This window comes from Paroedura picta, chromosome 15 (assembly GCF_049243985.1).
Source record: "Paroedura picta isolate Pp20150507F chromosome 15, Ppicta_v3.0, whole genome shotgun sequence".
NCBI classification, from domain to species: Eukaryota; Metazoa; Chordata; class Lepidosauria; order Squamata; family Gekkonidae; genus Paroedura; species Paroedura picta.
The window spans coordinates 19,342,603-19,368,668 of record NC_135383.1 but is presented as its reverse complement, the minus strand read 5'-3'; the positions used below and the strand labels follow the sequence as shown (position 1 = coordinate 19,368,668).

General features: G+C 52.5%; 2 protein-coding genes across 2 annotated transcripts; both read right to left on the bottom strand.

Moving 5' to 3' along the window:
- Positions 1-2,995: 2,995 nt before the first annotated feature.
- GEMIN4 (gem nuclear organelle associated protein 4) lies at positions 2,996-9,510 on the bottom strand. Its single transcript, XM_077312810.1, has 2 exons — positions 9,169-9,510; positions 2,996-6,317 (listed from the first exon to the last, which is right to left on the bottom strand). The coding sequence occupies exons 1-2, from the start codon at positions 9,281-9,283 to the stop codon at positions 3,163-3,165; spliced, it is 3,270 nt and encodes a 1,089-aa protein (XP_077168925.1). The 5' UTR covers positions 9,284-9,510; the 3' UTR covers positions 2,996-3,162.
- Positions 9,511-13,216: 3,706 nt separating this feature from the next.
- GLOD4 (glyoxalase domain containing 4) lies at positions 13,217-25,886 on the bottom strand. The gene is made up of 9 exons (XM_077311577.1): positions 25,728-25,886; positions 24,247-24,296; positions 22,488-22,608; positions 21,753-21,897; positions 20,947-21,083; positions 18,530-18,616; positions 17,586-17,699; positions 16,343-16,429; positions 13,217-14,904 (listed from the first exon to the last, which is right to left on the bottom strand). Exons 1-9 carry the CDS (start codon positions 25,815-25,817, stop codon positions 14,839-14,841), a joined length of 897 nt encoding a protein of 298 aa, XP_077167692.1. The 5' UTR covers positions 25,818-25,886; the 3' UTR covers positions 13,217-14,838.
- Positions 25,887-26,066: the final 180 nt, after the last annotated feature.

Below are 26,066 nucleotides of genomic sequence, written 5' to 3'. Positions count from 1 at the left end.
CCAGCCAGGATTTCAACAGCAAACATGCAAAGGCGCTTTGCCAGTCCTTTGAAAAACAGATTGCTAGAGCAGGCAGGACCGGCCTAGAAAGAGCAACGGCTGGATCCCAGCTGAGAGATTTCATATTTTAGCACTCTTCTAAAAACGGGAAAGGGGGTTACAGGATCCCATTGGCCCACTGGTGTATTCCCAGTTCCACCGGTGAGGTCCCAGCTGGGTCAGGGCTGTGGGCATGTGTGTGCTTCTATTTTGGTCATGGCCTCTTTTGGGACGGCGGGAAATTCACTGGAGGACAACTCCTCTGAAGTCTATTTTAAACAAGAGTTCTGTTGCTCCTTATTAAAGAGTGGAAATTCTCTAACCCAGCCTTTCTCAACCTTTTCTTTTTGGACCATTGCCCTTTGAGGAACTCTTTGCAAGGTTCCTGGCCCTCCTGCAGTAGGCCGGCCACTTGTGCAAGGAGCTGGGCTAAAAAAGACCTAAGCTAAGAGTGAAATAACTCTGCCCCACATACCTGGCCTTATATATACGCAAAACAGATTTCTAGAACATTCAACCCAGTATGTGCATTCATTAATTCGAGCACACACAAAGGAACAGATCACATGATTTTGTTTTCTCTCCCCTGATGAAAGTAAAAACTTTTAGCAATTAATGATATCAAATGTTACAAAAAGGTTATTTCATCAGTTCAGTTACCAGCCCCCATCCCCACCCCCTGACGCTTCAGGCTTCCCTTCTCAACATTTTTTCTCCTTCAAATGTGCCAGAGCCTCTGTAAAGAATGGTTGCTCTAACCCAGAGTGGTCAAATTGTGTTTCTCTGGGGAAAAAGGGCCGTTCTTTTTGTACCTTGCTTTTTACTACCCGAAGGAGTCTCACAGCAGCTTCCAATCACCTTCCTTTCCTCTGCCCGCCACAGACACGCTATGAGGGTGGGTGGGCTGAGAGAACTGTGACTAGCCCCAACATCATCCTGCAGGCCTCATGTGTCTCAACGTGACTTACAAACTCCTTCCCTTCCTCTCCCCACAACAGGCTCCTTTTGAGGTAGTTGGGGCTGAGAGTGCTCTGAGGGAACTGGGACTGGCCCAAGGTCACCCAGATGGCTGCATGAGGAGGAGTGGGGAATCAAACCCAGTTCTCCAGATTAGAGTCCACCACTGTCAACCATGACACAATCCTGGCACATAGAAGAAGAGTTGGTTTTTATATGCCACTTTTCTCTACCGGGAAGAAGAAGAGTTAGTTCTTATATGCCACTTTTCTCTACCCGAGGGAGGCTCAAAGCAGCTTACAGTCGCCTTCCCTTTCCTCTACCCACAACAGACACCCTGTGAGGTGGGTGAGGTTGAGAGAGCCCTGATATTCCTGCTTGGTCAGAACAGCTTTATCAGTGCTGTGGCCAGCCCAAGGTCACCCAGCTGCTACATGTGAAGGAGGAGCGGGGAATCAAACCAGGCTCTCCAGGTTAGAAATCTGCACCGCTAACCACTACACCAAGGAGTTTTCTTGTCCATCATAGGAGGAAACTATGAAAACAAGTTTAAAATCAATTTAAAGATTCATAGAATCAGGGTCATCTAGTTCAACCCCCTGCACAACACAGGAACTCACAACTACCTGCCCACCCATGGTGACCCCAATTTCATGCCCAAGTGATTCCCCCACCGAAAATCTCCAAATCCAGTGTGGCCTGGAGGAAATTCACCTACCATCCCACAGTGGCGATCAGGAAGGACCACAAGAAATACCGACACATCCCTTCCTGCCCACCGCCTCACGATCTGCCTACGTTCATAAAATCAGCATTTCTGTCAGATAGCTCTCCAGCCTCTACTTAAAAACTTCCAATGGAGAACCAATCACCTGAGGAAGCCTGTTCCACTGAGGAACCACTCTAACTGTGAGGAACTTCTTCCGGATGTTTAGCCAAAAATACTTTTGAATTTCAACCCACTGGTTCTGGTACGACAGAAAACATCTCTAATCCATCTTCTATGCAGGGGTAGTCAACCTGTGGTCCTCCAGGTGTCCATGGACTACAATTCCCATGAGCCCCTGCCAGCGTTTGCTGGCAGGGGCTCATGGGAATTGTAGTCCATGGACACCTGGAGGACCACAGGTTGACTACCTATTCTATAGGACAGCCCTTCAAGTATTTGAAGATGGCGATTAAGGTTGAGCACTTCGGCGTCCAAAGTGGCTGCTTGCGCCTAAAACAGCCAGCCACCTATGTCTCCTTCCCTTCAGGCTAAACAGACCAAGCTCCGCATAACCTTTCCTCATAAACCCCTCACCATCTTTGTAGCCCTCCTCTGGACACGCTCTAGTTTCTCTATATCTTTCTTCAGTTGTGGTGCCCAAAACTGAACACAGGAGGTCTTACCAGAGCAGAGTAAAGCGGTAACATCACCTCCCGTGAATTAATCCTATTGAACTATAAAGGAGTAGCCAGGAGAGGCTCTTGCAACAGAAATATTGACTTCAGCAATTTTCATTTTGACCACAGTTATAAAAAGGAAGGAGAAACAAGACCCTTGAGGGGAGCCCTTCCTTTCCACCAAATTCCTGACAGGCTAAAAAACACCACCGACCACCCCGTGTTGCGAGATTCGTCCCTGGTGAGTTCAGCCTAGTCTCGACCTCCAAAAATATGATTCTGGTGGGTCACCATGCTGGTCTGAAGCAGCAGAACACAGTCTGAGTCCAGGCCTAACTGGAAGACCAACCAAAGTTTTATTCTGGGCTGATTGATATTTTTGCGTGCATGTCCACATTTGAAGAAATGTGAATGCACACAAAAATGTATATAAAACTCGGCTGGCCCTCAAGGGGCCCCTGGACTTTGCTCCGAAAACTGATGTCTGGGTAGAGCCCACCCTTGAGGTGGAACCAGCTCTGCATTCTGGCCCCGTTCTGACTACCGAACGTGCTCTGTCCAGAGGTGCGCAATGACAGCGCATGTACCAGCAACGAGCCCATTTAAACACGAGAAGAGAGATAGAGGTTTATTATAGATCTTGTCAAAGTTCCATCGGACTGCTCTGGGCAAAACGCCGGCATCTTTCCGCCTCCCGCGCATGGCACGAACCCGGGGCTTTTGGCTTCAGCGTGCGCCGAAAGAAAACCTGGCCACAGGCTTCCTGACCGACGTCCCTTTTCACAGTTTGCTCAGCTTCTGCTGGAGCATGGTGCGTAGCTCCTTGTTGGTGACGTTCTCTGTGATGGACTCCAGGAAGTGCTTCTCGTTGGCCTTCCGCAGGGCGCGGCCGAGGGACTCGTCCGAGTCGCAGAGCATCTGGTACTGAGAGAGGATCTCCAAGGAGAGGAGCAGGAGGGGCTCCCCGGTCCCCTCGGGCAACATGGCCGCCACGTGGAGCGCGTGGCAGAACATTTGGATGTACACGAAGGACAACTCCCGCGTCACGTTCTTCTCCTCCGCGGGGTGCCGCTGGCAACGGGCCACGCTCTTGACAGAGCCCAGCAGTTCGGAGAGGCTGAGGCAGTAGAGCCTGGCCACGTGCTTCCACGCCTCCACGGGGAGCCACGTGGCGCCGCTCGAGCTGCACAGGAACTGGAAGCCCCGCAAGAGGAGCACGGAGAACTGGAGGTGACAAGCAAAAGGCTGGAAGTTCAGCAGAGGCAGATGCTGAACGTACTCCAAGGAGTACGGGACATAGAGGACCTCCCTTTCCAGGAGGCTCCTGATCACGTGGATGAGCCTCCTCCATTCGCTCTGGCTGCACCACGGGAAAACCTGGACCAGGGCCAGCAGAAAGCCCTTGCTGAACAGGTTGACTTCTTCGGGGTTGTCCATGTTGACCTTGAGGAGGACGAGCATCTGCTCCCTCAAGGCGGTGGAGACACAGCTGCACTCCAGCCACGCCAGAAGCCCACTCCCCACCCCATAGGTGGGGAGGGAACGGGACGTCCACTCGTCCTCCGGGAGCTTGCAGACCTCAAACAGTGTGGCCGGGACTTCGTTTTTGAAGTGCTCCCCGTAAACGTTCTTCAGGCGGAGGCCGATGGTCCAGTCCAAGGCCTTGACCTTCTTGTGCAGCCACGCGACCGACTGGGTCCACAGTTCCAAAGACACGGCGTCCTTCTGAACCAAGAGGACGTCGCAGAGTTGAGCCAGGATGCCGGCCACCACATCTTTGGTCTCCAGCGAATAGCTGTGCCGCTCGGGAGGTTCGTGCCAATAACGTGTGAATTCGTGGAGGAGCTTGCAGAGGCAGAAGATGAGCGGGAACGGGTGGCAGGTATGAATCCAGTGCTGGTCTGAAGGCACCTTCAGAGCCATGTCAAGGATCTGCAGACAGAGCTCGAGGTGAGGGAAGTCCGATCTCAGAAACGGGATGACAAGATTCTGGGTCACCTCTGCCGGGACCAAGAGGGGGATGGCTCCGCTCGGCTGCAGGAGGCACTCCAGAAACTCCAAGAAGTGCTCCTTCTCCTTGGCCGAGGACAACTTGTCTGTGACGGTCTCTTTCAAGCATGCCAGGACGAGGCTGATGCCCTCGTCCTGACCGTGAGGTTCCGGGATGCTGAGAGCCGGGAAAGAACACAAGATCTCGGCCAGGAAGTGGTGCGTCCCTAGGTTGGCCACGGCCAAGTTGCAGATCTTCTTGACTGTCGCTTCTGGGTAGAGCACGGCCAAGCGGGCCACCGTATTCACCACTTTCATGAAGCCTTCTCCGGAGGCGCTCAGAATGATCTGGTTGAACGCGATGTTGAGCTCCTCCGGGAAGCCTTCCCCGATGGGCTTCAAGATTCCGGACAGGCCTTGCCGGCCCCACCTTGACAAGACGCCGGAGATCACCGTGTTCTTGTCCAGCAATGACAGCTCCAGGAAACAGTCCAGGATGACTTTGAGCCCTTTTGTCTGCAGCTCGTGGCTTTGGGCGGAGTCGGCGGCTGTGCCCAATGAGGCCGCGGTCTCCAGCAACTTCAAGACCAGCTCCGGCTTCTGGAACAGCTCCTTGTTCTTCCCGAGGCAAGCCAACCAGTCCTTTGAGGACGCCCAGCTTTTCTCCGAAGCAAAGATGGAGCACATCTCCGCGTGCCGCTCCATCTTCTCGTCGATAATCACCATGGCTACCGAGGCCACGAGGCTGCTGTCCGAATGCCTCCCTCTCCCCTGGGAGTTGACTTTCTTTAAGAAGTTCGCAATCCGTTCCCCCACCTCCAGCATCCCCGGCCCCGTTTCCTTCTCTAGATCCTCCAGCTTGGCGCCGCTGGTCAGCTTCTTCCTCAAGGAGTCCAGGCTGTCGAGGAGCCTGTAGCTCTCGTAGCAGATCTCCTGGGGGTTGTTGAGGAGTCCCTGCAGCTCCGCCGACCACTCCTCCAGCAAGGAGCAGAGGAAGCCCAGCTGGCTGACTAACTGTCCGCTCCACAGCTTGGACACGCTAAGCAAGCTGACCGACCTCTCGGCCTCCTTCACCTTCTCGTCCAGCTCCCTCTTGTTGTACCGGTTCTCGCAGTCTCTGACCCAAAGGGTGACCACCAACGAAATCTTGTCCAAGTAAACCCGGGCGGGCAAGGAAGTGGTCTCTCTCTCAGCCGGGACCAAAACAGAAAGCACGTCCGCCAGGTTGGCGAGGGCATAGCACTTGGTCTTGGCAGGGCCAACGCTCCCCTTGATCAGCTGGAGTCCCTCCATCAAGGACAGGAGGAGGCTGGCAATGGTGGGGAATTCGGGCGCGTCGCTCTTGAACCTTTTGGGAACGTGGGGGGGTTCGTCTGGGTCCGGGAGGTGCTGGCGAGAGAACACACCAAAGAGCAAGGTCAGCCTGTCCTTCTGCTCGTCCCTGTGCTTCAGGATTTCCCACCAGACGTCCAGGAAGAACGACACGTCCTCCGGGGTGGTCTCGTTGGCCACGTATTTGACGAAAGTCTCCAATTCCTGCTGGCAGACGTGTTCCGGCAGGGCCATGAGGAGTTGCACGAAGAGCCGAGGGGCGTTGACTGCTTTGAAGACCTCAAAGAGGACGGTGTGGTTGACCTCCGGGATCATGTTGCTCACCGAGAAGAAGACGTCGTCTTTCCATCTCTGGTTCACGGAGGGAGACGAGGCCCCCAAGAGGAGGATTTTGGACCAGAGGATGACGGCCGCTTTCTTCTTCCAAGCGCTGGGCTGGGGGGGATAGATGGAGTAAGAGGTGCAGATCTCCTGCAGGGCGTCGATGACGGGCTTCCGAACTTTGCACCAATCGGACTTGGTCAGCTCCGACAGCGGCTTGGGGTGGCACAGCCGGGACGCCAGCAGGAACCCGCCGTGGAGGATGGTCGCTTCTCCGCAGATGGTCACCGGCCCTGTTTGGAAACGAAGACATGCCCTGTTGAGGACCCGAAAATTGGATATGGGACACCCAGAGTCAAGGGCTGGAGCTGGAGGCCCCAGAACCACAAGGCCGGGGCTGTGTGATGAAGAGAGCAGCTCAACTGCGAGAAAACTATTTCTCCTCGAGGACGTATCCTCCAGATGCACCCAAGCGCCTCGCAGTCCCTGAAGGGAATAACAATTCCTGTTTCTATGCGTGCTCAAAGGATGCTGGGTCTGGAGATCGGTGCAGCCTACTGGCTTCCACCCAATGTGGGCACATGATGCGAGCATGCAAAATACAGGCACACGTACAGAGCGGGCACCCTCGATGGGGAACGCTTGCAGGGAGGGAGCCTGAAGCTCAGCTGTGGAATTCACATAGGAGGCCTCCAGGTTCTTCTCTAGGGAAAACTGCAAGTGTTAGGGGAAGGCCTGTCTTTGCTGCAGAACCTTAGAGAGTCACTGCCTGTCAGACAAAAAAACGACAGGCAGGGTATGGATGTGAAGGCTTCCCCCTGTTCTCTTTGCCCCTCCTGACCTGCCCTCCTTTATACACTTGCCTAATCCCCCTTTAAAGTCATCTGAATTAGCTGTCACCACTACCTCTGAGGGTAGCAGGTTCTGCAAGAGAATTATGCACTGCATGTAGCATTTCCGGTTTAGTCTGCCGCTGATATGCAGCCGAAAGTTCTGCTTGCAATCGATACATGCAGCCTCCTGAATTTTTTTGAGGGAAAAGCACTTGGGGTATTCTCAGAAGCACCCTTCTTCATGACGTGTAATGGTGACAGCAGAGTAACCAAGGAGACACACCTTCCGTGGCTCAGTGGCAGAGCATTCTCCCGGTCTGAAATGCAGTCATGGGGCAAACTGCACTCAATGAATGCCTGCCTGATGGAATTTGGGCCCTGCCAAAGCAAACAGGTAGAAGAAATCTTACAACCTTTCCCCCCCTCTTCCCAACCTAAGGTTCTTTTGCAAAGATTGTGGCAATTTGTACTGCTCTTTAAGCAGCCAAGTCTTTAAACAAAAGGCCATTGAATCATAGAGTCAGAGAACCATAGAGTTGGAAGGAACCTCCAGGGTCTAGTCCAGGGGTACTCAAACTGCAGCCCTCCAGATATCCATGGACTACAATTCCCAGCAGCCCCTGCCAGTGAATGCTGGCAGGGGCTCCTGGGAATTGTAGTCCATGGACATCTGGAAGGCTGCAGTTTGACTACCCCTGGTCTAGTCCAACCACCTGCAGAATGCAGGAAATTCAAAGAGTAAAGTGTTTCTGATTCTATGCACTAAAACAAAACAAAACAAAAAACACCCTGTTCAGGTGTGATGAGGAATGCACACACCTCCTGCCTGTCCTGAACACATCTGTTGGTAAGAAAACGCCAACACGCATTCGCTTTATGAATGAAACCAGCACCTGGATAAATGCAAGGTCTGAATATCATGTTCAGTTCCACATGCACTGGCTGTAACATTAGAATTACTCGATGTAAGCATGAAGGAAATAATTCTTCTACTTTATATATTAATTCCCCTCCTTTATTTAGTGGCTGGATTTTGGGTCCCCCCCCCCCCTTTTAAAGATTTTTTTAAATTACGCAAACACAGGATACAGGTTGTGTGTGCATTTGCTGTTCTTTATGCAGAGGGCTGCAGCTGTTTTAAAATAACCGTTTGAGTCCAGTGGGATCCTGGGCTCAAACATTGTCCTGCTGTTTAAGACTGACAGGGCTCCTCTCCTGAATCAGCCTTTTAAAAAGCAGCAACCAGCCACTACCTTGGAGCAGGGGCAGAGGGCTATTCCCCTGGAGAACTTGGGTGTTTGTGGGGGGTGTGGGGGGGATGGAACCTGGCCAGTGTGGGCCTTGGGTTTGAGTGCCAGTTCAAGGCCTGGCCTCAACTCCCTAATCAGCCCCAAAGCAAACTGGGTGGGACCAGTCACTTTCCCTGGCACAGCTGTGGGGGGAAAGTGGGGGGGGGGGTGCACTGCCCCTACTAGGAAATGGGATAAATGAGACAGGCAGGCAAAGAACCATGCATTATGCTCAAAGTTGCCCTTTATTATTATTTTTTAAAAAGTAATGTGCTTGCACAGAGGCCGGGTACCCTCTGAGCAGATGGACATTTTTCGGAGACTGACTCCAGTGGCACCTTTAGGACCAGCATGCCCAGAATTCAACTTTGTTAAAGCTGCCGCTGGACTCAAACTCTATTCGATTGCTCCAGATCGGAGCAAACTGTGGCTCTCCAGATGCCCATGGACTACAATTCCCGTGAGCCCCTGCCAGCAGCTGGATCACCCTTTTTGTTTGAAGCAGGGGTGGCCAAACTGGCTCCCCAGATGCCCATGGACTACAATTCCCGTGAGCCCCTGCCAGCAGCTGGATCACCCTTTTTGTTTGAAGCAGGGGTGGCCAAACTGGCTCCCCAGATGCCCATGGACTACAATTCCCGTGAGCCCCTGCCAGCAGCTGGATCACCCTTTTTGTTTGAAGCAGGGGTGGCCAAACTGGCTCCCCAGATGCCCATGGACTACAATTCCCGTGAGCCCCTGCCAGCAGCTGGATCACCCTTTTTGTTTGAAGCAGGGGTGGCCAAACTGGCTCCCCAGATGCCCATGGACTACAATTCCACGTGCTGGCAGGGACTCTTGGTATTTGTCGTCCAGGGGCCTCTGGAGAGCAAAAGTCTCCCCCCTCCCCGTGAGTTCGAACCCCCGCGGCGCCCCACCCGGAAGGATCTCCCAAAGAGGAGGTCAGCGAGGCCTCTCCAAGCCACGTGTGCCTCGGGGCATGTGCCGAGCGCCGCTCCCTCCCTGGCCGCCCGGCTACCCACCTAGGTCCATGGTTCCTGCAGGCGCCGGGCGGCCCGCGTGGCCCAGCTGGGCGCTCCGCCGCCGCCAGCCCTGCCCGTCCTCCGCGCCCCCCGACGCGTCGCCCGCCGCCGCCATTGTGCGCTCAAGGCGCGCCCACAAAGCCGCCGCTGCCGCAGTCCGTCGCCAGCCACTCCGCCCGCCCGCCCGGCCGCCAGCCGCCCACCGCACCGCCTCCTCCGCCTCCTTCTCCTCGGCCGGCAAGACGGGGCACCGCCGGGGCCGGAAGCGCCGAAACAGCTACCTCTGCCGGCTGATGCGCAACACCGCCCGACGGCGCCGAGCGCCTCCCCTGCCCGTCTACACCGGCTGGTAAGGGCGCCCGCCGGCCCCGCAATCCAGGCTCACCGCCCACCCGCCGGCAGGAAAGGCAGGCGTCGGAAGGGGACTTCGGGGGACGGCCTCCAGGCGGGCCCGGGGGATACTCCGGAATCCAGGCTCACCTCCCGGCGGGAGGAAAGGCAGGCGTCGGAAGGGGACTTCGGGGGACGGCCTCCAGGCGGGCCCGGGGGATACTCCGGAATCCAGGCTCACCTCCCGCCGGGAGGAAAGGCAGGCGTCGGAAGGGGACTTCGGGGGGATGGGCTCCAGGCGGGCCCGGGGATACTCCGGAATCCAGGCTCACCTCCCGGCGGGAGGAAAGGCAGGCGTCGGAAGGGGACTTCGAGGGACAGGCTCCAGGCGGGCCCGGGGATACTCCGGAATCCAGGCTCACCTCCCGGCGGGAGGAAAGGCAGGCGTGGGAAGGGGACTTCGGGGGGATTCGAACTCAGCTCTCTCAAATCGTAATCGGAAGCCTCTGAATCCAAGAGCCAGAAGAGATAAAGGGGAAGGCATCAGCCTCTGTGCCCTGTGGTTGGCCCTCCAGAAGAACTGGTTGGCCTCTGGGTGAGACAGGAGGCTGGACTCTTGTTCTGATCTAGGAGGGCTCTTCAGAGGTTATCATGACACTCTGAACCCCCCCCCCCCTCAAGAAGTTCAGGCTCTTGAGCAGACTAGAACCAAACCTGGAACACATGAACCAGCCTCTGGGGTCACTTTGGTATTCTGACAGGCAAGCGGTTCTCTAGGGCTGGCTTTCTCAACCAGGGGTTCGTGATGGCCCTGGAAGGGCTTCCTGATCGGGTGGGTGGTCATTTGTCAAACATTTGTTAAACATTTCTTGGGTGATATGACCATACATCAGGGGTAGTCAAACTGCGGCCCTCCAGATGTCCTCATTAGCTGTCTTTGGTTGTGACACAGTCTACTGATGTAACATAATTGATTTTTGCAATATATTGCCTGTCATGTAAGAACATCATAATCTGAGGAAGAGTGCTTGCACTCGAAAGCTCACACCCTGAATAAATCTTTGTTGGTCTTAAAGGTGCCACTGGACTCTGATTTTATTGTGCTACTTCAGACCAACACTTGAATTTGAATCATTTGAATCTATGTTTTTGACTTGTAACCCAAGCTCTAGGGAAGGGTGGACTAAGAGTACAAATAATTTGGAAAATGCAGTTTGAAAACGTTGCCAATCAAATTGTCGTGCATCTGCTAGAATATGAGACCTGTAATCTATTAGGCAAGTGGGCGGCCCCAGGGCCCATCACAACAGCAGTAAAATCAAGCCAAATTCAGGATCTCTCCAGATATGCCAAAAAAGAAATACCCACACTGTCCCACCCCTATGCTTCCAAGAAATGCAATAAGGACTGAACATGCTGTGGGAGGCACCGAATACTGAGAGCAGCTGAGAGTTAGATAAAAGGGAGCCCAGACCTGTTCAAGCCCTGCTCCACGGTAGACCGGCATCTCCAGCATAGTGTCGTGGTTAAGAGTGGTGGCCTCTGATCTAGAGAACTGGGTTCAGTTCCCCACTCCTCCTCCACAGGCAGCCAGCTGGGTGAGCTTGGGCCAGTCCCAGTTCTCTCAGAGCTCTCTCAGCTTTACCTACCTCACAGGGGGTCTGTGTTGGGGAGAAAAAGGGAAGGTGATTGTAACCTGCTTTGAGACTCCTTTGGGTAGTGAAAAGCAGGGTATAAAACCAATTCTTCGTGTTCTTAAAAAGCACCAGGCAGGCAATGAAAGACAGCAAGGAGTCAGAGCACAGAATTTTGACCTATGCCAGTGGTCCCCAACCCCCGGTCCGCAGCTCAGTGCTGGGCCGTGAGAGCGGCCAATTAGGTTGTGGCCCTGCAAGCTTCTTGCTGCGGGAGGGGGGGGGGAGGGAAGCGTGGCCGTCAGCGCAAACAGGTATGTGCGGGCCTGTCGTGCATGCGCCCCTGGGAGCGCAAATCACATGCTCAGCAGGTCCATGCATGCATGAAACCGCCATGCGTGCGCATTTGCGGCCCTGCTGGGCATAAACGCGCATGCACGTTTGAGAAGGCCCCGGGTCGTCCTCTCCCCCTACCCCTTGGCACCGATCCGCAACCGGGAAAAGGATGTGGACCGCTGGTCTATGCAACAGAAGGTCATTTCCTGTGTTCTCGTTGAAGCTCAATGGAATCCTGCAAGAGTCGACTGTGAATCCCACAAACCATTTCTACCCCACCCACCCACCCCACCCCTGCTACACTGGCTCACATCTGGCCGTTAACCTTCAGTGACAAGAGAGTAAAACCCTCCCCGTTCCCCGTCTTTCTCTCTCCTCTTGTCTGCAACTCCAGGGACAGCCATCGCAAGCGGAATGTACGTCAGATCTCCCGGAAGTCCCTCTGCACCGGCAAGAAGGAGGGGGCGCTCATGACGACGTGTCTACGGCTGCGTTTGAAGAAACCACACCCTTGGGCAGACAAGTGACCGGGGCGCTCTGGGATGAGAAACGGGGGTCATGGAGCCTTTGCCAGACTGCGCCGATGCCCTTCTCTGGGCCAGGAATCCAGGGATGAGGCCGCCGGACCTGCCTGGCCCCAGCAGAGGAACGGAAGAAGAAACCGGGGGGCTCAAGACGTCTGGAGGGTGACTGGGACACTCTACCTTGTGGGCAGAGAAAATCTCCTTTGCATTGAAGGCGATTAAACTCCACTGAATTGCAGTCATTCGAAATGCCTAGGCCTGTCTTCGGTTCAAACCCTGCCGCCTCGTATCAATTGCACGACGTCAGAGTCATTGGGTGTGTAAGGCAGGCTTTCTCAACCAGGGTTACTTGATGGCCCTGGGTTTCCTGAATTTGTTAAACATTTATGGGTGATATGACCGTATATGTTCATGTCAACCTCCCCTCCAAGTGGCCACTGATGGGCCTGGAGGGGGTGGGAAGGGGAGGGGCCTAGGGTGGGCATGTGCACAGCTGTGCTTGCCAACCAAATTCGGCACGATTGCACCACTTCTGGGGCTTCTCAAAGCCTGAAGAACATTTCGGGTTTCTCAGTGGTAAAAAAGTTGAGAAAGACTGGTGTAAGGGGTGAGGATGTCCGAATGCACCCTCTGTTTTAAAAAGCATAAGAAAGCCCGATTGTAGAAAGCCAGTGCACCAGGAAGAAGGCTAGCTGCCACCCTTTCCTGATGCGCTACCTTTCCAAGGGCAGAGCACAACAGTAAAGTTGTCTAAACACGGACAATCCTGCTGCCTGCAGGCTGAAGAGGGTCTCTGTCGTCAGGGCTATTACAATGTGGTTCATCTCTCAAGTGTAAACTGTGTGCAAAGTTGCTTCATTTTCCCGAGGAAGGCGTTTTGCCAGGGTTTGCGTTTTTAAAGGGTTAAGTTTTTCATCCATTCCTGCAACTAAAATTAATCTTTTCTGGCGCAGACCCGAATTGCCCCTGCATTTGCTCCGCAGCAGCGAAGGAAGCCGCAGAATTCCGGTTTTCACTTTTTGAAGCGGCATCTAAGGGGGGCCTGCCAAGGTGGGCCCCCTCTTTGCCACCCGGAGCCGTCTTAGCACCTTGCGTAATCCCTGCTTCTGTTCTAGGGTTGTAATGCAGAGCCAGTTTTCACGGGAGCCCTGCCTGGGTCAGGGCTTGGGGGATGGGAACTTCTGCCTTGCTGCCTGTCCTAAAGAGAAGACACGTGAGAGCCTGAAGCATTGAGAGGTTCTTTATTTTGGAAAACCACAGCCTGCTGTGTGGGACGGGGGGAGGCGGGCTCAGAGCCATTGCCCCCTACCCCCCCCCCAAAAGCCATTCAATTGGTTATGCAACTTCAAGGCAACATTGTACAGTGGAATGACCTTGGGCTCACTACTGCCCAGCAACCACGAACGGGAGGGGGGCAGAAAGAGGAATAAAAAGAGGCCGGGGTGGTGCTCTCCCCTGAACTGGTGCTCCAAGCTATGTGCAGGGGCTCCCCCCCCCCCCAGGCTGTGTCTCCAGGGACACTGTTTTGAAGAACAGCCTTGGGAAAACGTCAGGCTTCCTTCTTCCCTTCTTGCTCCCGGCCCCCGTTCTGGAAAAGGGCTGTGGATTATTTCTTCTGGCCGGCAAGGAAGGGGCTGGAAACCGACCAAGTGCGCCTAGAGGAGCTGACTGGAAAACTAATTGGAGGGCTATTGGAATGCTCTCCCGGCTGTCCGTGCAAAAAGGAAGAGAGACTCCCTTTCCTCCTGATGTTCCGGAGGGGCTGGAAAGATGGGCCGGTTCGCTTCAGGCCCATTTCTGCACAGTGAAAGCACAGAAGGAGCGGCTGATCGCCAACGCCTGGGTGCTGAGGCAGCTGTCTCACCCGCCCCAGCAAAACGGGACACCCTAGGCCGGGCGTGGGAACAAGGGGGTGGGTGGGGCAGCCGTTGCACACACAAGCGTGCAAGTAATGCCGCTCTCCCACCAGTCCAGTCAAACAAGGAGTGGAACATCTCACTGCAGATTCAGAGGAACTAGGAGGAAGCCATAGTTCAAGCATGCAAAGGCAGCTGGGTGTTTCCTGACCCTCTCCCACTGGCTTGCCAAGGTTTGGGAATGCAAGAAACCGATCCGAAGGCAAACCAAAAACCTCACGAAATCAAAGAGAAGAGCAGCCTCTGGTGTCTTCTTTGCTTGTTCTTTACTTGCCCCGACAGAAAGAAGACACAAGAAGAGACTGTTCTGTTTGATGTCAAAAGGTTTCTTGTTGGCCTTAGGATCGGTTTCTTGTTCTGTTCTAGTATTCACCTCGAAACCGTCCTTGTTTTGCTCCCGTTATAACTAAGGTTTGGGAATGGGCAACTCAAAGCATCTCCCCCCCCCCCGAGTCCAACAGAACCTGGTTACCAGAGAGGTTGGTGCATTCCTTGTCCGGGGGCTTCAAGACAGAGAATGGGTTGGACCCAGATTGAATTGACAGCTGGATTACCTTTTACCACTGCAGGACCCCCTCCCCCCCACACACACACTTATGTCATTCATTAGGCTCTCCTGTCCCCCAGGAGCGGCATACTGTGGTCACTGGACTGCATTAGGCTGCAGTGGGACGGGGGAAGTTCCCTTCTGCCACCGGAGAAAACTGGTCTGGATCCACCTACCATGCTGTAAGGCACTCTTCTTGTCCCCCCCCCCCCTTCCAGGAAGCAGCATCAATTCAAAACTGGGGAGAGGGTGCTGGTTTCCACATCGCTGTTTTTAAAAAGCACATCTCGAGCCAAGGCTGACATCCACAGCTGAGTGGTCAGAAGGAGACCCCCTCCTCCCCTGGGCCTCAAACCTCAACAGGGCTCTCACAGCGGCTCTGGCTAGGCAGAAGGCTTGGTGCTGTTCTTCTTGGCAAACCATTCGTTGCTCTTGTCAGCTGCCATTGCCTGTGGGAGAAAAGAAGAAGAGTTGGTTCCTAGATGCTGCTTTTCTCTACTCGAAGGAGTCTCAAAGCGCCTTACATTTGCCTTCCCTTTCCTCTCCCCACAACAGACACCCTGTGAAGGAGGTGAGGCTGAGAGAGCCCTGATATTACTGAAGAAGAAGAAGAAGAAGGGTTGGTTCTTAGATGCTGCTTTTCTCTACTCGAAGGAGTCTCAAAGCGCCTTACATTTGCCTTCCCTTTCCTCTCCCCACAACAGACACCCTGTGAGGGAGGTGAGGCTGAGAGAGCCCTGATATTACTGAAGGAGAAGAAGAGTTGGTTCTTATATGCCGCTTTTCTCTATCCAAAGGTGTCTCAAAGCGTCTTACACTTGCCTTCCCTTTCCTCTCCCCACAACAGAGACCCTGTCAGGTGGGTGAGGCTGGGAGAGCCCTGAGATTACTGCCCGGTCAGAACAGTTTTATCAGTGCTGTGGCGAGCCTAAGGTCACCCTGCTGGCTGCATGTGGAGGAGGAGGAGGAAGAGGGACTTAAACATGCCTCGCCAGATTAGAAGTCCCCACTCCTAACCACTACATCAAGAAAACGCCACATCCCAACTGAGCAGGGGTGAGAAAAGTGGTTGAGGAAGTCCCACAGAGTTAAGAAGAGCCAGTTGGGCCGGCCTACCTTGCCGGGCGATTCTGAGGATGGAATGGGGAAGGGGAGAGCTATGTCTGGTGCCCTGTGCTCCTTCAAAGGAGGAATGGAAACAGGATCACCCCACAGAGGAGCAAAGCGGGGCTTGTGCTCCCCTGCTTTCTCAATTAGCTCCGTGCACCCTATTTTCATAGAAAGGCAACAAGCACAATGCCCTAACCTCGGTGGCGGGCATGCTGCTGCACTGCCTGGCCTGCTACTGCGATAATGCCCAAATTTCATCAGATCCTCCTCAGGATGCCTGGAGATGTCCCATAATTATAACTGATCTCTAGATCACAGACAGATGTTGCTCCACAGAAAAGGGCGGAGTCTAAGGCTTGATGCCCGAGGTTCCTCCCCAGGTTCCATTCCATTTGAATGCGGGCAGGCAAGAACAAGGCCTACTTCACAGAGCTGGAAGTATTGGCAGACGCCATGGTTCTCACTGGCACCTGGGGGTAACACTGCCTTAGGCAGGGGTGGGCAAACTGTGGCCCTCCAGCTGTCCGTGGACTACATTCCCATGAGCCCCTCAAGGCCGCAATTTGCCCACCCCTGCCGTAGGGTATGTCCTACCTCTCCTAGTTCCTCCCTCAAAACTTGGGAGCAGCATCCAGCTTTCTGAATTTGTAGCAGGCGAGAGTCTAGATCTCAAGGGCTGGTAACTTGGCTAAGGGCACCTGCGATTACGGCTCCAAAAGCCTCCCGGGAAGCCGTGGCAGCGCCACATCTCCTCCCGGCGGACAAAGACTGACTCACCTCGTCCAAGAGCTTCCCGCCATTCGGGTCCGGTTTGGAAAGTTCCCGAAAGCCTTCGTCCCCAACGAAGCAGATTTCGTGGCCGTCCTAAAACAGATTGCAGCGGATGGAAAGAAAGCAAGTGACTTGCATTCCTGGCTAGCACGGGCTGCATTCCTAACAAACGCTGATCCCACGGCAGGGTTACTCGCGAGCCAGCATCAGGAGTGCAAGGGGTGCTTCACGGGCAACAGATGCCCTGCCCCAAGGAAGTTACAATCTAGACCAGGGGTAGTCAAACTGCGGCCCTCCAGATGTCCATGGACTACAATTCCCAGGAGCCCTTGCCAGCATTCGCTGGCGAATGCTGGCAAGGGCTCCTGGGAATTGTAGTCCATGGACATCTGGAGGGCTGCAGTTTGACTACCCCTGATCTAGACAGTGGGGAGGAACGGTGTATGTGATGGAGGGGGCCAGCACCTCACAGAGAGGAGAGGAAAAGGCTGAAGGAATCCACCTTGACCTTTTTTCACGGACAGCTGTGGCAGGCAATACCTCTGGGCTATGGGGGGTGGGTGGGAGGAAACAGGGTTTGTCAGTGGCCACCCATTTAAAGACATCTCCTGCTCAATTCTATGCACAAGATGACCCAATTAATAATTTCTGAAGTGTGGAATTAGTAGCCAAACATGTCGGCCGGTATTTAGAATAGCTTTGAAAAAAATATTAGAAAAAAATCCCCAAGGTTGATCAATGGCTATTAGGCAGAATAACTGAGTGGAAGAAGAACAGCTGGGTTTTATACTCCGCTTTTCACTGCCCGAAGGTGTCTCAAAGCAGCTTGCAATCCCCTTCCCTTCCTCTCCCCACAACAGACACCCTGAGAGGTCGGTGGGGCTGAGAGAGCTCTAAGAGAAGTGCTCTGTGAGAACATTTCTAGCAGGATCGTGATGAGTCCAGGGTGACGACCCAGCTGGCTGCATGTGGAGGAGTGGGGAATCAAACCCAGTTTACCAGATTAGAACCCTCTGCTCAATCACGATGGTTCCCTTACGGGGAGCTCCCTGGAGCCTTGATGTGCAGGATCCCACCAACATGCAATGCCTGTCCAATAATAGGGACATTCCCAGGAGATCTAGAGCACCCACTCGGCAGACAGAAGAGCCGCCTAGATAGTCCCTGGACCCAATCCAGCAGTGGTCCTCTGACATTTGGCCCCTCCAGGGCCCCTAAGACCCTCTCCTCCATTTCCCGTGATACTCACGGGGTCCGCCAGGATGACCACTTGGACAGTTGCTTTTCCTGGGGTCTCCAGGCTCACGAAAGGCGTCAAGATTTTCTGATTCTCCTTTTTCATCAAGGCTTCGATCTCCAGAAGCTTGGGAGCAAACAGAACAAGCAGGTCTCGGACTGGGGAAACCCGGGTCTGAGTACATTCAAGCCCTAGAGTAGCGATCCCCAACCTGTGGGCCACGGACCAGATGTGGTCCTTCGACTAACTGGGGGTGGGCCCCAAAGGACGCCTTCTCCTCCCCCCCCAGCCCTTTACAACACACTTCGGGTGTCATTGTCTCCCATCACTCCCAGATGGGACTATCTCGTTGCAGAGAAACAAGCTCAGGGTTCCCATTGATCTGTCATTGTCATGAGTTAAAATTTCCATGCAAATAAAATGTTCCTTATGTTCATTGTTGTGGCATGTCTGTATCTTATTTTGAAGGGATGTTTAAACATTACCATAGTGATCAGAGAGCACTAGGGCAGTGGTTGAGAGTAGAGGAGTAAACTACCCCCCCCCACACCGGGCCTCAGTAAAAGGCATTGAGTGGTCCCCGGTGAGTGGTCCCTGGTGATAAAAAGGTTGGGGACCCCTGCCCTGGAGGACTCTGGGGCAAAGTGATTCGGCCTGGCCTACCTCCTGGAGTTGCTGTGACAATTAAGTGGCAGCAAGGACAACCAGAAGCACCTTGCAGAGTAAAAACGAGACCAGAAGACCCTCGTAGCAGCAAGAAGCCAGCGGAGGACTGCTCCCAGGAAAACACTGCCTTAACCTTTCACACCCCCGGATTTCCTGGAGAGGGTCACAGCACCCTTCTGATTCCCAGCAGTAAACGCAGGATGGGAGGGCTGCTTTGATGCCACCCCCAGGATCCCCCTTCCAAGTGACCCTCTGGAGAAAAGCACATGGCCTGCGAGGGGAGGGCTTACCTGCTCCTTCGGGCAAGAGAAGGCAATCCGTCCAAAGGCGGTCTTGTGGTCCACAGCTTGGCCAATGCCCTGCAGCTCCAGTTTGCACTGGTGGAGGAAGCAAAATAGGAAGCAGCTGAGAGAAGCAAGGCAGCACTAGGCTGTCCCAGTGGGACTTCTGCAGAGAACCAATGGAAATCGCTCCTGGCTTCCATTGGGGTCAAATGCATCGGCCTTGCACATCAGGAGGAGGAGGAGGGCTTGGCAGAGAGGGCTGCCTCCCCACCGTTTCACATTTTTATTTATTCATTATGCATTGGATTTATATGTCGCCCTTTCCGGCAAGCTGGCTTGGGGCGGTTAACGGTTGCAAATTGCAAGATAAAACAAATATACAATCAAAATACTTAATTAGCACCCCCCCCCTCCAAATAAAACAGTTAAAGACAACTCCTTACAGTTAAAGACAACGCCTGTAGCTGTTCCGGGAGCCCCTTCCACCAGGTAGGGGCCAGGACAGAGACAGCCCTGGTTGATGTCAAAGGTACCTCTTGAGGTCCAGGGATTGCCAGCCTGTTCGTATTAGCTGAGCATCAAGTCTTGGGTGGGAGGGGGTGTATTCAGTTAGGCGATGCCTCAGGTAAGAGGGGCCCAGGCTGCGAATGGCCTTAAGGACATCATGTGTGTGTCTTAAGAGGGACACAAGCAGGCCAAAAAGAAACAACTCCGAGTGGCCTGAATGGGGGGCAAGGAAGGCAGGCTGGAGTTCAAACTGAGTTGCCTGGGAGTCTAACGTGCAACGGAGTTAGTGGAACTGCCTCTAGGTTGGTTAGCAAATGGATTCAGGGGTCCCTGTACCCGGGGAGGCTTAAAGGATACACAAATGGGCTTTCAAGCAATCACGTATGGGGACCTTTGCAATAGATTTTCTCTCCAAAACGAAAAGGGAGCCGCTGCACTCCGACGTTTCAGCTCCAGGGCACCTTTGCCACCCCCCAACACACGCAAGTGGGCAGAGAGGCACCAGCCTCTTGGCCAGGGTTGCCCTGGCCATCCCCAAACAACCCTTCCTTCCTGCTGGCGCTTCAGACAGTGGGAGCCCCCGAGAGTGCTCAGCTCTGCTTTCCGCATTCACAGAACGGGATCCGAGTGTGGGATGTGGCCACCGCACACAACTACAGAATGGTCTGTTTCAAGTGAACTGGACAGGTGTGTTTATGTACATTCTTATTATGTATTCTATTTTGTATTACTATGTTTTAAGATAGGTGCCTCTTGTAGCGCAGAGTGGTAAGGCAGCTGACATGCTGTCTGAAGCTTTGCCCATGAGGCTGGGAGTTTGATTCCAGCAGCCGGCTCAAGGTTGACTCAGCCTTCCATCCTTCCGAGGTCGGTAAAGTGAGTACCCAGCTTGCTGGGGGGTACACGGTAATGACTGGGGAAGGCACTGGCAAACCACCCCGTATTGAGTCTGCCAAGAAAACGCTAGAGGGCGTCACCCCAAGGGTCAGACATGACCCGGTGCTTGCACAGGGGATACCTTTACCTTCACCTTAAGATATTTTAATTCCTGGTTTTAATGGACATTTTGCATCATCTTGTGCTGCTCTATGACCGTAATAAAACTAAACTAAATGACTACAGAAAAGCTGCCAGATGCCGAATGAAGCCCTTGGTCCATCATGGACAGTCTGGCCTACTCAGACCAGCAAGTAAATGGAATAGTTTTCAAGCTGGCAATGGCAAATGAACAGTTTATTGCACCATGGACTATTCCTCAAAATTCCAAAACACCAAAACGAACTCCAAGGTATTTTTTTGTTCTCAGTATCATTCATCAGTGATGTAAAATACTTTTTAACCTTTAATAATAGGTCCTCATTAAATGCATTCCTATCATATATCAGCAGGATAAAACTTAAGTAAAGGTAAAGGTATCCCCTGTGAAAGCACCGAGTCACGTCTGACCCTTGGGGTGACGCCCTCCAGCGTTTTCATGGCAGACTCAATACGGGGTGGTTTGCCAGTGCCTTTCCCACTGGCTTAATCCTATAATATGTATGCGATTCAGTCTTCAAATGTTTCTACAGTGGTCTACAAATATTAGCATCGCCAAGTGTAAATGCTCTTTAGTAGTGACCTACTCAGACTGCCGGCAGGTCCCCAAGGTGTCAGGCAGAGGTCTTTGGCAGGACCCCCTATCTGAAACCCTCAACTGGAGATGCCAGGGGATTGAGCCTGGGACTTTCTCCGCATGCAGAGCGGACTCTCTTCCACTGAGTCACAGCCTCTCTGTGGCCTGACCGGAGACCTGCAGGAGGCAGCTTCACAGGGAAGAACAATGCAGCAGGGAAGCCATACAAGAAAAAAGGGGTCTCCCTCTTAAAAGCAGCCAGTCAAGCAAGCCAAAGGGAGCGTGAGGGATGACCCGGACCTACCTGGTTGTCTGCGTAGCCAAGCAGAACGCGTTGCTGGGGCTCATCCTCTTGGTAGACCTTCATGCCCAGCAACTTGGACCAGAAGGCCACTGACCTCGGAAGACTCGAGACGGCTAAAGAGACCTTCAGCACTGGATCTAGAGGAGGAAGAGGACCTGGGTTTTTGAACCCTGCTTTTCACTACCAGAAGGAGTCTTGGAGCGGCTCATAATCACCTACACTTCCTCTCCCCACAGCAGGGTGAGAGAGCTCTTGGAGAACTGTGATTAGCGCAAGGTCACCCAGATGACTCCATGTGGAAGAGTGGGGGATCAAACCCAGCTCTCCAGATTAGAGGCCACCGCTCTTAGCCACTACACCACGCTGGCTCGTTCTACAAGAGGCACCCCACAAGGCAGGTAGAGGAAAGGGAGTTCTGAGAGAACTGTGACTGGCTCAAGGTCACCCAGCTGACTGAAGGTGGAGGAGTGGGGAATCAAGGCCAGCTCTCCAGATTAGAGGCCGCTGCTCTTAACCACTACACCATGCTGGCTCTCTACACAAGACTTGAGAAAGGGTCATCTTCCTCATTGGGAAATGCATGCAAACCACCAGCTGCCACCCCCCCCATCCCTCCTCCCTCCTCAAGTGTACCTTTGAGCCAAAAAGAAGACCAGGGTCAAACTCTTTGCTCCGAGGATCCTTGCCCACATCACCCCCCCCTCATACCCACCGATTATCTCACTGCCATCCCAACTGCAGCAGACAACAGGGGGGAGCAAGTGGAGCTGACAAGGCACTGCAGAGAGAACACCTGGCCCCCTCACCTGGCTTGGGTGATTCTCTGTCTTCCAGGTAGAACTTGTAGCCTCCAGGAGCTTCCGCAAGATAAAGCCCCCCTGAGATTTCCTTGAGGGGCCACTCCAGCTTCTTGGCATTGCTCACAGCTTGGCGGGACGCAACCGTCAACCCCTGGCATGGGCAGAAGACATAAAATAAGAGGGAGACGGGTGACAGGCAGCTACTTGGAGCAACTGATTCCTTCCCCTCTTACAGTGAAAGATCTTATTGGAAGTCTCCCTCCTCTTTTAGACACAGGGAAAGGACAAGAAACCGGGCCCTGTACCTGTCTTGCCTGTCTCTGAACCCCCTCCCCTGTTCTGCTCACCTGGCAAAGAGCCTTTTAAGCTTTCCGTGCCAGGTGAAGACACTTCCACCTCTCAGCAATTGCTCGATTTCTCTTGTTCCCTACACTTTGCAGGTCTGTATTTTTTTAAATGGACCCCTTTATGCAAGGCCTCCTTCTAGGTATTTACTGCCATTTGAATCTCTCCTCCATTTGTCCTGGATTCTCAAACATTAAAATGTTTGTCACTATTATTTTTGTTGTGAAATCTTCCTTTATTTGTAGGTTGCCCCCACGGCTCTTGGTCAAGAGAACGCGGGCAATAATCAGCTATAAAGACACCAGTTCAAAAGAAACCCAGACGAGAGCAGATATTTCGTACTAAGCATGGGACAGGCCTGCAAAGTTCAGGGTAATCTCAGAAAGCCACACTTACCAAAAAATCATTGCCAAGGCGGTAGTCTCCGACACCATAGTTGTAGGTTAACTCCGCCACAAAGTGATCATCTTCAGGACCATACCCCACCATGGTTTTACTCCATTTGCCATCATAGGGACTAGAAACACATTTGCCGTTATTTATATCCATGTCAGAAACCCAATGACCAGTCATCGACAGCGACCTTCCTCTGGATACCCCAAACTTCAACACCCCAATCTTCAACTGAAGTTGGCAGCCACCTTGTTCGACTGACGAGTCAAATATTCCACAGTATGTGGGGCAGCTCCCGCACCCGTGACGGTATCCCTTACTGGCAGCCAACTCCCTACATACTAGTTATGCATTACGTTTTTTTTTTAAGGAAGGATAATTCCATGAAAGTATTCCCATAGATAAAAGCTATAACAAATAACTTAAAAAAAATTGTTTTGCACAAACAGTTACAACAACACATTTTTGTAATGAGCAGAGGCATTTAGAAGCTGGTTTTATTACCCTGCTTTTTACTACCCAAAGTGGCTTACGATCACCTTAACTATTAATTTTTATTCTAGGTTTAATGGTTTATAGTTTTTTGTTATGGCTGGCAATTGCTGTAATGAAATTTGAGTGCCTTCCCTTCCTTTCCCAACAAGACACCCTGTCAGGTCGGTGAGGCTGAGAAAACTCAAAGAGAACTGGCCCAAGGTCATCCAGAATATGGAGGACTGTGGAATCAAACCCAGTTCTCCATATTAGAGGCTCTTAACCACTACACCAGGGGTAGTCAACCTGTGGTCCTCCAGATGTCCATGGATTACAATTCCCATGAACCCGTGCCAGTGTTTGCTGGAAGGGGCTCATGGGAATTGTAGACCATGAACATCTGGAGGACCACAGGTTGACTACCCCTGCACTGCACCATGCACTGATGAAGTTAACCATTTATTATGTGAACCTTTGATTGGTCCAAAAGACAAAAGAACTGGTTAGCACTTTCAATGTGCTCAGACGTTTGGCTCAGTTTTCTCTTAGGCCTGATTAATATCTGTAAGAAGGTGAAGTGGAAGAGCTATAGTTGAAAGGACTATATTCCTTCAAACAGCTAAATGCGGATTCCATTGCTGCAACAGGTTTTTGCAGGTAAAAAAATTCCTGCAGACAGAAATACAGCACAGTACGGATTTCCTGTCCCTTTCTTTGCTTTCAGTACTGGTTTTCTGCCGGGCTCATGTCTCTGACATCTCTTTTCCCTATGTGTGTGAACCAATGCTATCTGATGCAGAGTTATTCCAGACTAGCATGTTAAAAGCAATTAGTTAGACTGAAATAACTCAGTACAGGGTAGCCCTCCAGTATCCAGCACCGTGTCCTAGTCTGTCCTCTTATCCAAAGCACAAATGTTCTCCTTTTTAAATTTTTTTAATCCCCTTCCTCCATTTATATTGCAATTTTACTGCTGATATGCTAACATTTGACACACTAGAATGTTGATGAACATTCCGCAGAAATCACAACAGATCAGCAGTAGCAATCTAAAGAAGGCCCTCAAGTGATTTTTAGCTTAGCATGTATAATAATGTCAACAGACTAATAAGTTCCACTTTGCTAGAGCATTCTGATTCCCTGAAAATCAACTTGCATTCCCCGGGAGAACAGCAGTAATTGTAAATACTTAGGGAAATGAATGAAACCACAAAGCAGAATTACTGGCTGCAACTTTCCTCTTTAAAAAAATAAGCATTACTTCAAATCAATAAGAAAGTCAACACACCCATTGCAGGTAGCTTTGCAACCTTCTTCAAATTCTTCATGTCTTAGAACCTAGAGGAGCAAGCAGAGGTAGCCAAGCAAGATTCAGTACAGCAATATCAGACAGTCCGACCCAGAGCAATTCACCCATAAAGCCCCTGGTCAAGTCTTACTCGGTTCAAGAAATACAATCTGTATTAATGGCTCTACAATAATACTATATAGAAGTGTATGTGAAAAAACTCCTTATTCAGATAATAAGGGCTCATTCAGTCAGCTGTGAGTCATTAACCGAATCTTGGAGGGAGGGGAAAAACCCTCTTGACTTATTATTCATAACATATATTTTTATAGTTAAAGGTAAAGGTAAAGGTATCCCCTGTGCAAGCACCGGGTCATGTCTGACCCTTGGGGTGACGCCCTCTAGCGTTTTCTTGGCAGACTCAATACGGGGTGGTTTGCCAGTGCCTTCCCCAGTCATTACCGTTTACCCCCCAGCAAGCAAGCTGGGTACTCATTTTACCGACCTCGGAAGGATGGAAGGCTGAGTCAACCTTGAGCCGGCTGCTGGGATTGAACTCCCAGCCTCATGGGCAAAGCTGTCAGACGGCTGCCTTACCACTCTGCGCCACAAGAGGCTCATATATATATATATTTTATAGTTATTTTTATATTTTTATAGTTAGTAGATCCAAAATAGTGGCGGATCAACAGAAGAGCAAATATTGGTGGGTGAATAAGGCATTTTTAGCACATTTGTAGTAATGATGGATGTTAACTGCAGGAGTGTGGCTTATGAATGCATGATTCATTTATTTATTTTCTTTTATTTATTAAGAAGAACACATACAAAAGCAACTGCTCTCAGCGTCAGCCTCCTTTGGCAACAAGTGGCCAACAATACTTCCCCACCTTACAGGGAAGCTGTTAGGATCCCTTTAAAAGACAAGATGCAGGAAAGAGTTTTGAATGCCGTCTAAAAGCCAAGCATTATCCCGACCGCCTCCTCCATCAAGCCAAAGCTCTTCCCTCCCCATCCACCAAGACTGCAATTCTATCCATACTTCCCCGGCAGAAAGCCCCCTTGCAGCCAGCAGAGCTTACTCACGAGAAAACAGGCACAGAATTGCACTGCAAACAGGAGCAGCTGCAATGCAACGAATCAGGTTCCTCCCTCCCCTTAACCCTAGCACTGATTTAGTGGCTGCATGGTCCCGCCTTGCAGGAGAGTCACACTTTGGACACTCCTGCCCTAAAGGAGACCCAGACCGGCGTTTCCATCTTCCTTTCCTGCCTTTATGTCCTACAACAACCCTGCGAGGTCGGCCATGCGGAGAGTCAGCATTTCAGACGCCAGGAAACTCTCCATCGGGGCGCCCCCGGACCAGGTGGCCGTGCAAGCCAGCAGCCAAGGCGGCATCACCTTCAGCCTCACCAGCCCCCCGGGACCCCGGGACCCCCACAGCCAGCACCTCAGTTCTGACGTCCTCTCCCCACACTTACGCGCATGCCCAGAACCTCCCGATAGAAACGGAGGGTCTGGGCTCGGTCGCCGACTTTAAAGACGAAGTGCAGCGCTCGCCGGGCCCCCATTTCAAGGCCGCCTCTGCGCAGGCTCCGTATGGACACCCTCCCTACGGCGCGGGGCACTGACGTCACTCACGAGACAGCCCCCGGGGAAGCCCGCTTTCAGGTGGACGCTCTATGGGGCTCTCTATTGTAAGAGTCAGGTGGAACAGCGCCACGCTTAGGCTGGAGGTTATATTGATTTATTGTTATATTTTATTTATATATTTATATACCGCCCTCCCGTTTTGGCTCAGGGCGCTTTGGGTTGAAGTT

What these genes read in the sequence shown, in the direction of transcription:
- GEMIN4 (XM_077312810.1), bottom strand. Translation starts at nt 9,283, where the DNA reads ATGGCGGCGGCGGGCGACGCGTCGGGGGGCGCGGAGGACGGGCAGGGC. An exon ending in TGCAGGAACCATGGACCTAG is followed by an intron (nt 6,318 to 9,168) that starts GTGGGTAGCCGG and finishes GTTTCCAAACAG; the next exon opens with GGCCGGTGACCATCTGCGGA.
- GLOD4 (XM_077311577.1), bottom strand. Translation starts at nt 25,817, where the DNA reads ATGGGGGCCCGGCGAGCGCTGCACTTCGTCTTTAAAGTCGGCGACCGA. An exon ending in GGGAGGTTCTGGGCATGCGC is followed by an intron (nt 24,297 to 25,727) that starts GTAAGTGTGGGG and finishes TTGCTCCTCTAG; the next exon opens with GTTCTAAGACATGAAGAATT. An exon ending in GCCTTGGCAATGATTTTTTG is followed by an intron (nt 21,898 to 22,487) that starts GTAAGTGTGGCT and finishes TGCCCATGCCAG; the next exon opens with GGGTTGACGGTTGCGTCCCG.